Source organism: Limanda limanda, chromosome 19, assembly GCF_963576545.1.
Source record: "Limanda limanda chromosome 19, fLimLim1.1, whole genome shotgun sequence".
NCBI classification, from domain to species: Eukaryota; Metazoa; Chordata; class Actinopteri; order Pleuronectiformes; family Pleuronectidae; genus Limanda; species Limanda limanda.
Window position 1 is genome coordinate 5971241 of NC_083654.1, and position 12409 is coordinate 5983649.

The window sequence follows — 12409 nt, forward strand, 5'->3', positions numbered from 1 at the left end:
TGCCCCAATTTTCTGTCTTCTCTTTTGTTTTTTCCACAAATGGTGCTATTGATTAATTTGTTGGTCTTCTATGTTGAAGTATAAGTTAAGTATTTTGATAACACTTAGATAGCCAAAGTCAGTCAGTTCGGATATTATGAAAAATGTAGGGGATCCAGCTGGGGAAGACAACACCTGTGGCTGTGGAAGCTTGAAGAAATCTTGGACAAAGAAGTAGTTAGCCCATAAAACTGACTCTGTATCATTACAATTTAACATCACTACAGTCTCATGCCACTGAACTAAACACTTATGACTTAACATCATTGTTGCTTCATCTTGACTTGAGAGGCAGCTTTTGACACTCACTCATGAAATAATACACTTTTAAACTGCTTGGATAAGCATATTGGTAAATTAAGGGACAGTGTCATAGTTTTAGAACCCAGGGATCGGTCCTATGCTCTTAAGTTTTTCGTGTTTGCTTCCCCTTGCTGACATCATCTGCAAATATGATATTTATTTTCACCAACATATCTCCCCAAACTCCTAAATGTTAATAAATTAGTTGTAAGCTTTTTCAAAAGAAATACATTAATTTCAGTCTTACCTGTTTTAAGTAATTTTTTAGGCTCAACAAACATTTGTCTTTATTCATTGGAGTTACGGAAATGTAGATCAATGTTAGTCCTGTGTCGATGTGTGTATATTGTACTTAACTGCAGTTTTTTACTAGTTTATATACTCTAGGGTAATCTACAGAAATGCATCATACAGTCTACATATGCAACACAGATCTGTTGTCAGCTTTTGTGATGGCATTCAGCATTTTCCAACCAGCTCTAGAGGGTTCTCCAATAAGGTCTTCATCCTCCATCTTATTAGGAAAATAAATCAGCACATTTTGGGTTTCATCGCTTGATGGGAGTGGTGTTAAAATGCATGCTGTAAATAAACGAATAAGTAAAGCCGCCAGGAAAAAAACGCTTTATTTCCCTTGGAGATGTAATGTCAAGGTTTATTTGTCCTTTGCAAGTTGACACGGGTTCAACGGTACAATGAAAAGTGTTGGACGAGAAGAAACAGGTAAGTTCAGAAGTCTAATAATTAAAACTAAATAAAAGCTTAGTTAGAAAGTTAGAAAGAACTCTATAAAAAAGTCAAACACAATACGATACAGTACTAAAACTATATATATTCACATGTGCCAAATTAGTGGCAACTTTAGCTGTATGGAATGAATGTGTTTGTATAAGTTATTCAGGTAAAGTACATGTTCGTCCAATCACGTACACGCCTTTACGTACACACAGCGATAGCCAATAGAAACTCAGTTGTAAATGAGGTTTAAAGGTGTAGCCAGGAACCTGAGTTTCGCGCGTAGATCCTCTGCAGCTCCGTGTGTGTGTGTGTTGGTCTGCGGAGCTGGACCCTGGAAACGGCCCCTGATCTATCGGACAAGCGGAGAAAATGAGACGTCGGCCCCGCAGCAGGAATCAAACCCACGGAACAAGATGATCAAGCAGCGTCCTCTGGCCCCGGAAGGCTCCGACGGTGCAGAGGGAAGCTCCACCGCCGGGACCCTCACCCCGGAGACCACCCTCGACCAGGCCGCCTCCTTGGAGCCTCAGGACCATATCTATGCTCAGGACGGCCTGAAGTCCCCTGCGCCTCCCGGGCCCTCCTCCAGCACCACCACGACCACCACCACGACCACCGGCCCGGGGCAGCAGCCGCCATGTCAACACGAACCAGCCCAGGTACGAGCACGTTACCGGGCACAGCTGTAAATAAATATAACAACTCCAGGGAGGGGCTACTGCTAAAATCATAAACAAGATAAACGTGACTATTCACGCAATGTCAGCCATGTTGCATTGTTTACATCACACAGCCTGTGTTTAACACACCGGACATGTGCTTCTTAACGCAGACTTTATTATTAAATACATGTTTGAAGACTTGTTACATGTTCTTCAAGTCAAATTAGCCATATTAACTTGGGTTTGTTTTCGCCATTGGTCACAAACTGTTTCACGCCACACCACCGGAAACTCCAAACGTCCCTTCAAAATAAAAAAAAAAGTTTGTTTAAAGGTGATAGTTCACCCCGAAAAAACAAGGAAATTCATTCATTATGTACTCACCACTATGCCGATGGAGGGGTGGGTGAAGTTTTTGAGTCCACTGAAGAACTTTCCTGGTCACTCCACACAGACTCCATGGTCAAGAAGGCTTGTCAGTGTTTTTTCCCACAAACTTCCACTGGTGCACCACTGCGAGCTTGCTGACAGGCTGCATTATGGTCTGGTATGGGGAACTGTTCTGCTCTAACCCAACACATTTCAGGACACACTCCAGGCCATTCACAACATCCACCAACAGAAGTGTCTGTGGAAGCCTTCCAGCATTCAGACTGATCTCTCTGTGAGCAGCTGGCAAATGGTGCAGGAGCAGGTATTTAGAGAGAGTTTTTATTACAGGCCGTCAAGCTTCTAAACTCATTATTCAGTCCTCTGTGAATCGTAATGACCTCTGGAAAATATACAATAATTCATATGTACCTATGCAGTATACACATGTCACTGGTGCGTAAGAAAAAGCGCTGGGTTCCTCTCCGACCTCCACACTCTGAAGATACTAGTCACTTCTGTGTTGGTTCAGCTCATGCAGGGTTGTGATTGGATTGGAGTGTGATTGGACATGTACGCACACACGCAACAGGCTGCTGCCGTGGCAGCTTGTGGGATGGGGCAGGGAGACGTGTCGCGACTCCTCCTTTTTTGTTAAACAAACCAAAACTGTGGACGTCTGGACCACGGTTTTCGTTAACAGGTTTCGTTGTGTTAACTTGCACAAGACAAATACAACTTGAATCCAAAGCAATGGTAATAGGTGTCATCAGTCACTACCTGGAATTAGCCTAATGATAAGTATGTTTGATGGGTGGTGGATCGTGGTGGCAGCTGATCGTGGACGACGATTTATGTGACATACAATACGCCTACTCACTTACTCTACTCTTACTGACAATGATTCCTCAATTCATTCCCAGCGCCTCCAGTTCATACAAATGTTTTCTTCTAATCAATTTTGTAAATACTGTTATTTTGTTGATGTTCTGAGTTACACATGACATCTTTTGCACTTCTCTCCGTCCTGGGAGAGGGAATCCTCATATGTGATTCTCTGAGGTTTCTAAATTTTCCCCCTGTTAATAGCTCTTTTTTTGTTGGTTCTTCCTTTTCCTCTTGTTAAAGATTAAAGTCAGAGAATGTCGCAACATGTTTAGCCATATGAGACACATTGTGAATATTGGCTGCACAAATACAACTTTAAAATTGATTGAAATTTAATGTCATCTAATACATTATAGCACCGGCAACTAGCTCAAAGTATATTGGGTTTAACGTTATGGCTATAATTATATCTCTTGGTTGGATTTATGTTGTGTGAGAAGTGTCTGTTTAAGGGACATGCTTTTATTTTGAAGGGGAAGTCACAGTCGTGTATTTCCTGACTTAACTAACTTAAGCAGACTGAACCATGTAATGTAATGTTAGCCACAAGCTAATGAGTGTGGAGGCCTTGGATTAGCATGGCAGGGGGGGGGGGGGGTTGTTGCTTCCCTGCAGAGGGGGGGAGCTACTGTCCCATCCCCCAGGTAACAACACAGCAAACATTTAACCTAACACCACCCCCAGTGCTTCTCATTTCAACACCAATAGTCAAGTTTAGCCCATATTTTACATATAGTTTACAACAACACAAATTTTACCAAAACAACTCACCTTATTAAAGAGAAAAACCACAGTCCAGATAGAAGATAGAATACAAATAAAAAATGTAGAATGCAAGGGGATTTTAGTTATAAAGCATGTTTCACACAGGTAGAATCAAGGTGCTGTACAGGAACATTAAAAACATACAAAATGAACTGGAAACAGAGTAACATCAGGAAGCAACAGTTTAAAGCAAATATGAGATCCAAAAAAAAGTAGAATAAAAGAAGTTAAGTAAATAAAAATGACAAATCTGTGTGGAAATTACAAAACCAGTTGAAAGAGATGATACAAACAAAACGGATAGAATTGTGTAAATTGATTTAATGTTAATAGAATGAAATACAATGATGGTATGACCTTGTAAAGAAGCTTATTTTAATGCACAAAAGTTTTCATTCTGGCTTCTAAAGGCTCTTATATACTACTACGTGTCCGTTTCTCGGAGAGGTCTCAGCGGGAGACAAAGAGTCTTTTTGATTTTTACTTCTCCGTCAGTCTACGTTCGGAAAAAATTCACCGCCAAACCCATAGGTGGCGCAACGGAAGACGAGCTCAGAGAAGCCTACCCCATTTGGGAAGAAGAAGTCCACGTGTCTCTGTTTACATGTTAGCTTGCGTCCCACACACTGAACCATGGCAACTAACAGAACTAAATAAAGTGACACCCAGCGGGTCAAAATGCTGATGTAATCGTTTCTTAGCGCAGCGGTTCCCCGGTCTTGTTTCCGAACTGTGTTGCTGATTCCACAGCTTGAATCTGCTTGAGGCTACATGTAGCTAGAAGCTACACGGACCTAGCTCCCCCCAGCTTCCACACACAGTCAGCAGGGACTCCCGACACTAACTACTACTATCCAGTGTTTGCTTCTAACCTGACGGTATTATAGAAACAGTGTCATGATAGAAGTGGAATTAAATTCGTTACGGCGGGTTCTTGCACTGTTACCACCGCAGTTAGCATGGTGGCTAGCCTAGCCTGCTAGCGCCGTTTTGAAAGCTCGTTATAACCGTATGTGACCGTGCACACATGCCCTCAGTGCTCTAACGAGCCACCGTCAGCCGGACAACTCCGCTGGCTTAACACACACGTCACATTAATCGTAGAATCATAGTTGTGTTCGTGTTTGTTGCTACATGTAAACAGGAAGTTTGAGGTCCGGAAATACGGAAATGACGTCATACGGAAATTATGTCGTTCGCGGACCAATCACAGCCAAGAGCGGTCCGTCGGGTCTCCAACATGAAGACGGATAGTTAGAAAAATCAGACGTGTACGAAAAGCTGTCCGAAGCCCTCGGAGAGGACGTTTCACGACGGATAGGGCGGTCTTATCTGTCCGTAATAGAAAAAACGGAGAGGCATAAATTGGCCTTAATTCTCCCGCTTTTCCTTAGGTTTTATTAAGTCAACCTCCTTCACACATACATTTATTGAAGGTATATCCATTTTTCTCCAAGATAGAGCGATTGCCCTCCTTTCCTGCAGGAGTCCAAAGTCAGTTTAAGTTACCAGTTTGGAATTTTGAAATATAGCAAGTAGACACAACTTTGCTCGATCATGCCCACAATCACAAATATCTTCTCAGCAACCGGACTCATTGCTTATGATTAAATATAATGGATTGGAGAGAAGATTATAATGTTTTATGGCCCTGTGAGCCACAGGACTCAATGACATAGTTGCAATGCAAAATTTTAGTGTAAATGTATTGTAATAACAACCATTTTGTGTATAGTTGAGGTATATTCTGATGTCTCACAAGCTGTGCAATTTCTTTCTCTCAGGCAAAGAGAAGACTGGAGCTGGAAGTCGGTGATCCCCAGGACCCCCCCACGGCCTCTCTTTGCCACACAGGAGAACGGTCATGCTTCCGATCTGGTATGAACATCTGATCTTAGTGCTTTTTTGTGTTTACCCACCTTTTTATAAAAAAAACATGTACACCCACTGATTACGTGTATACGTGTTAAAGGACTGATATTTTTTCTTAAGTTTGTAAAATCTTTCTTCATAGCGTGCTAGCTCTTTTCTTATCTCTTTGTCACTCATGCTGACACACACTGAAACCTCGTTATCAGACATATACGTTAACTCAAACGGTGTAAAAATAGCATTAGTTGATCTTCGCAAACACAACTGATGTACCTATATATTTGCATAAAGTGACACAAGACAGATCACAAGTATTGTCTTATAAATAATCGCAAATTTCCTCCCATTTTTACAGGTAAGATTATGAAGTGCCGCAATGACACCTCACTCTCTTTGCTGACACGGAGGTTCTTAGAACTGCTAAACAAGTCCTCCAATGGCGTGATCGACCTAAACTCCGTCGCACTTCAGCTCAATGTCGCCAAGAGGCGTATCTACGATATCACCAACGTCCTTGAGGGGATCCAGCTCATCAGAAAGAAGGCTAAAAACCATATTGAGTGGATGTAAGTATGACTGGATGTTGTAGGAATTGTATCTAGGAAAGAAGCGTTTCGCACTTAAAGCACATACACCCACATTCGCTAATTTGTCTTGGTTATTATTTAGAATGAATCAACATCATAGTCAGATATAATATGTTGATGTTTGTCGTGGCGTTCATCCTGTATTGCTGCTTGAATGTGTGTGCATAGGTGTGCTCCAATCAGTAGGAAAGATGCTGAAGAAATGCGGGCTCTCACTGAGCAGGAGATGAAGCTGGACGAGGCGATTGAAATCTGTATGTGCAAAGTTCAGCAGATGTGGGCGCACGGGAACAATCAGAGATATCCTTTGTGAGCTCGGCTTCATTACCTCGGCCAAGATGGTTATCTTTTCACCCCTGTCTCTTTTTTTTGTTTGTTGGTTTGTTTGTAAACAAGATTACACCAAAAGAACAGTGGATTTCCAAGAAACTTGTAGCAAAGAAAGATGTTGTTATGGGTCAGGGAGGATTCCATTTAACTTCAGTGCATATCCTGATCAGTGGACGGATTAAGGACAGTTGTTTTCACTTCCTTATACATTGTGAGATTGGGTGTGTTCTGCTGACGCCCTTGTCTGGCCTTGGTGGCAGTATGCGCTTGAATGGGTATCATTATATTTTCATTGTGTGTCGTTGGAAGTCAAGATTTTCCATTACCCAGCATGTTCAATTGAGGCGTTTCTGGGGCTTTATGTATAATTATCACTCTTCCAGCTACAAGATCAGATAAATTTCTGTAATGCAGAAATATCAAAGATGCACATCTGAGACACATAAATACAAATCCTCTGTTTTGAGAGGCTGGAAGCTAACTAAGAACAAAAAAATTATTAAAAACATCGATTTATTGACAAACTATAATAATTTTTTACAAGGTTGTGATTTTCAATGTGAGCCCTTTGGTCTGTGAAAAAGAGCTGTATATTGTATTCACTTTTTGTGACATTTCTCCAGTTAGACAGTCATTGAATTTGTCTCTGTCTCTTTATAAAAACACTTTGATTATCATCCTTGACCTTATGGAAAACATTTGCCTATGTGACGCATGAGGATGTTCAGCTGATCCCCAGTCTGAAAGAACAGACGGTCATTATGATCAAAGCTCCTCCAGAGACAAAACTGGAGGTCCCACATCCAGAGGAGGTATGTTCCTCGACGTATGATGAGTTCACTTTTCTCTTTTCTAATTTGTCCTTATTCTGAGTGGAACCATGGCTGTGGTTTCAGTTGTGCCTAAAACTTAATTATTTGAACTCCGCCAGAAACCGCTCCCTTAAAGTGTCTGGAACTGTTAGTGAAAATCCCTGTTTACTTGCCTTGTGTTTCAGAGGCTCCAGGTCCACCTCCGAAGCACCCGGGGGCCCATTGATGTGCTCGTCTGCTCCGATCCCCCCAACTCTTCGGTCGGCATAGATGTCTCCGTGGCCAATGGCAGACACTCAAAGTTGTCCACCAGTAGGAATAACTCGGTCCCAGTTTTGCGTCATTCGTCCTCCGCCCGCGTGTCTTCCAAAGGTGAGTCTTACACTTACAGACCCTGTGGACCATCTCACTGATTACTTATGCAAAGGGGGACTGAACTGCCACAGAAAATACCCATGAGCCTTTGCCTATACATGGAACCTTTTATAAGATAACATATTTAATTATAACCCTACTCTTAGATGGCTGGTTCACATTTACTTTGCGCTTTTACACCATCATTGCTCATGCTTTTACCACCAACTCATGTCTCCTTATCCACACTCCCATTATCTTTCCAGATGATGCTAACAATACACCCGGAATCAATAGTAGCTGCAACACGCTGTCCGATCCGACACAACACTCCTCACCGGTTTCTGTTGCCCCCACCTCCCGCGCGCCCACCTTCCTCACCTCCCTTCGACCCCACTCGGAAGACCAGCAGAGCTTTCACACTCGCGCCTCACCCGTGGCCTTCTCTGTTGATGGGGAGCAGTTCCTCGTGAGCCTGGCTGACAACGATGGCATCACTGACCACTACTCCTCTGACGACCAGGGGCAATTTCCAGTGAAGATGCCCCTTGTCTGAGCAGCTGTTCTTATTGAAATAATCAATAATTCTGGCGGCAGTGGATACCTTCACACAAACAGGATATCACAGGGAATTCTAATGAAAGTACAGCTCTGAATATGATATTTGTAAATATATATCCAAATGAACCTATCCTGGACAATGTGACTCTGGTTTACTCACACTCAGGTATGTGAAGGTAGATGCAACACAAAAGCATTACAGCGGAGCTTTATTGCAATGACCATATTGTTCTGAATACTAAGGTAGACGTCCCTTACGACTTGTGGACTTAAAGGAAACTGTGGATCAAAGTTCCTTTCGTGAACATGAAGGAGCCAGAAGATTTAACCGTCCGTTTTGCATCATTATCTGCTGAGATTTTCTGATTTTAAACTCCTTGCCCTTTATTGGACTTCAAGCTAAAAGTTCCACAGTGGACGGTGATAATAATTTCCTTTTTCCCCCTTATTTTTTGAGACTGCTGCTGAAGAAAAATTACATATATGTGCCTCATTCCCAACGGTTAGTCCCTCATCACTTTGCACTGACATGGAAATACCCCACTTGTCTTGCTTGCCTGTCGTGTGATGCACTGATCCATTCTTCACATCTCTTATCTCGACGAAGGATCTTGGCAGATACCAAATGCGGATCTGTTTAAAAATCTGTATATCTCACCGAATTGTAATAATTGTGATCTGAGGTATAACAAGGCTGAGGAAGGCTGCAGTTCTAACAACTGAAGTGATGCCCCTAGTCTGAATGATACGCCTGGTATTGGATTCACGGAATTTAATATCACTGACAAACTGTATGCAATGGGGATCAGTCATTTATAAGGTATTGGATTGGTGCTTTCCTGTCAGCTATGCAAGACAAACTTCAGCATAGCTCAGTCTGTCTGACTTTCGGCTTCATTGTTTTCTCAGGGCTCTGGGACCTTTTGCTAGAAGTTCAATTTTTGTATGTTTTTTAAATCAAAATGTTTAAGGCATTTCCCAAAGTTTGACATTATTCATTTTGAGGTCATGATTTGATAGCATCACTTTGTCCAGGACATTGTGTCAACGCTTCTTTTTTGTTGAGTCTACTTCACATTACACAATTTTTAGCCCGATCGGCCAGTTGCTGATCAGTTTTGCATGTGGCCGACAAACACCTTCGATCGGCAGTTGGCAATCGCTATGTGTGAACTCCTCAAAGACGCGATTATTACCCTGAAGCCTTTTTATAGATGTCACCTCCAAAACAGAACGAGTTTGGGTTGTGCTCAGTTAGTTTTCTCTTGGCCTCAGCTGAGTTCGAACAGAAAAATGTGGCCCAAGCTGTTCTCTTCACTGGGATCAGCGTGTCTTCTTGTGTGTGTTTTTGTGATTTAGATATAGTTTGCGTTCCTCCTCCTGAACTCACAATAACTGCAAGACCTCCGATTACAAGACAGTCATGTTGTGTAAACTACCCAGTGAGTTGTATAGTATCTACTCAATTTTGGTTGTGAAGAGTCTCCAATTCCCCGACTGCTTTTTGAGACATTAAACATCTCAGGAAGTTATTTTCTGATGTACAGATGCAGCCTGTCATCAACCCTGTTGCTGTTTATAAACAGACAATATTTGGATACGATGTGACTTGGTACCAACTTAACTGAGAAATCTCCTTTCTGTTGAAAAACCTTTCCGTGATCATAGAGACCGCAGCTCTCATATTGTCATGTAGAGTGAAAGGTTTTTGTGGAAGTTTGAAGTGACCTTAAAGGCTTAACGTTCTCCTTTGAGCGCTGCTTAAACCAAAAATTTGAAAACTACAGGAACATAATTCTATATCTGTCATTTATCCTTAAAACCTACTTCAGAAAGAGCCAGACCTTTGTTGTAGAGCTTACATAATAACAGAATACCTCTCTACAACCATTTTCATGATATCATTTAAAAACAAAAAATTCAAAATATTTGCTGGTCTGAGCTTCTTAAATATGAAGATGTTATGCTTTTGGGGTCATACATGAGACATCTTTGGATCCGGTAAAATAACAGGAATTTTTTGTTATGCTTCAACTTAATAAACAACAGCTTTCTGTCATGTTTACAGTTTTTAGAAATTGACAAGTTCCCACTTTGAAATGCTGGACCATATGTTGAAGTTCAAGCCTGTTAAAGAATGATCGACTCCACTGGTGGGTTTGTGTTTAATGTCATAAGGAAAAGTAACACAGGCAGTTTTGAGCATTCTTGAGAATGCAACACTAAAGGTCTGATCGCGTTTTGCATTTTTTTAAACTGTTCTTCAGAGCTGCCACGTCATGAATTTTCTTATTTACAATTTTTGTTAATCTCAGTTGACAAAGAGTTTGCATCACGAGTGCTGTACACCAAAGTTGTGCCCAGGGACCTTGAGGCTAAATAGCTGTTATGTGAAGGTAAACTGACTGTTAAGCAGAAATAAGTGCCTGTTCACATGAGTTCACACTGTATATTCACTTATTGTTACTACTTGTATTTCAGCAGTTACCCATTAAGACAATGATAATGAGGTGATTCATGTTCTCAGAGTTGAGGTATAACAATAGCTATTACGATATAAAAAAGGTTGAATGTATATTGATATACTGCTTATGCATTGTGTAAACACAGTGTGGAGGTATAACACATCTACCTCAGATGTATAAAATGTTTTTTTTCTGTTTTGTCGAGTGTTTGTCACCCAGCTCATAAATAAATTGAGATAATTATCAATATTGACTGATTTCTATATTTTATATATTTGACTAAGCTACATTGACCTCAAGTTTGAAATACAGTTTGACCTGGTTCCATTGAGCCCACACAGCATAGGTCACAGCTTTGTGATATGCATATCAAGAAAACAATGTATCAGAGATGCTGTAGATCATAGCAAAAGTTAAATGGTCTCCAGTAAGCTTTTATTTAATATGAGATGGATGGTTTACGCATTTGCTTGTCATTGTTTCATATTTATATAATTTGTCATTTTGGTTTGCCATCATATAGTAAATCTTTAAACAACTAGAACTACAGTTTTAATTGAGTCGTCCATGATACGGTTAAATTGCAAGGAAGACAGTAATTGTTTCTACTCTAATATTTAAATTAGTAACTGATTAATCTACAGCATTTGACTCGAGTAGATATTACAGCTTTCTTCTAACGTGTGTTCGTGTGTGTGTGAATATGTTGCAGCCTCCGGTTTCTCTTCTCACTGGCCTGCTGCAAGATCAGCCATCATGTCATGTGCTCAGTTTTTACAGCACTACATCATTAAATAACAACAACATTCAGAACCCATCCACAGTGAACTCGACCTGAATCCAGTGTAGTTCATATGGAGCCACTAGGAGGCAGTGTGATCCCACTGAATCCTTCATCCTCACTCAAAAGCTGTGCTGGTTTGAAATTGTGACTGAGTGCTGACCTGTTATGTATGTGGCATCAAGTAGAAATGACCTAATGTCCGACCCAACCCACAGTTAAGATGCTTAACCTTTGCAGTTGCATCTGTTGCTACCATGAAAAAAACCTAATCCTCAATACAGTGTATGGAAATAAATTGGAGAATGTTTTTACAGGGCTCCTTCCTTGAAGAGGAAAAAAATACTCTTTTTCCAAATGAACTCTCTTGTGTGGGGGTTTACTTTAAGCCACAACAAAACCTGAACGAAAATAAGATAAAGAGGAATGAAGAAACATAAATAGAATATAAATAATACATACAGTGTAAACAATATGTGCAGTGTTAGCAGAATATTGCACATTAACGTCATTATCGTCCCATTAGTCAGACAGACACTGAAATGGTGGTGTGACGGTTTCCGTCCTCATTCAAGTGAAGCCCACTCTGACATTCAGACAATAATTGTGGCAACGTTTCCATTAGTACAGCTTATTTATAACCTTTTCGATTTTAAGTCCAGATCGATGTACCAAATAAAAAATATGTTTATAGAATCTGTCTTCATACCTTTATCTAAGGCTGAAAAAAGACCTGCCAAACCACCAACGAGCAGAGATCTAACAGAGGTCAAAGGTTTCAAACTCAGTCTTATTGTTTGAGTGATTCCTGAGACGTCCGTATAAAACCAGACATCACGGACTTGCCTCTTTAGTTAGGCTGGTTGTCAGAAGGAAAGCAGCC

At 40.9% G+C, this 12409-nt stretch overlaps 1 protein-coding gene across 1 annotated transcript; it reads left to right on the top strand.

The window, feature by feature from the left end:
• The first annotated feature begins 1379 nt into the window (after positions 1 to 1379).
• Positions 1380 to 10992, top strand: e2f3 (E2F transcription factor 3). Its single transcript, XM_061092785.1, has 7 exons — positions 1380 to 1739; positions 5549 to 5642; positions 5992 to 6202; positions 6392 to 6523; positions 7251 to 7365; positions 7551 to 7737; positions 7986 to 10992. Exons 1-7 carry the CDS (start codon positions 1494 to 1496, stop codon positions 8273 to 8275), a joined length of 1275 nt encoding a protein of 424 aa, XP_060948768.1. The 5' UTR covers positions 1380 to 1493; the 3' UTR covers positions 8276 to 10992.
• The last annotated feature ends 1417 nt before the right edge of the window (positions 10993 to 12409 follow it).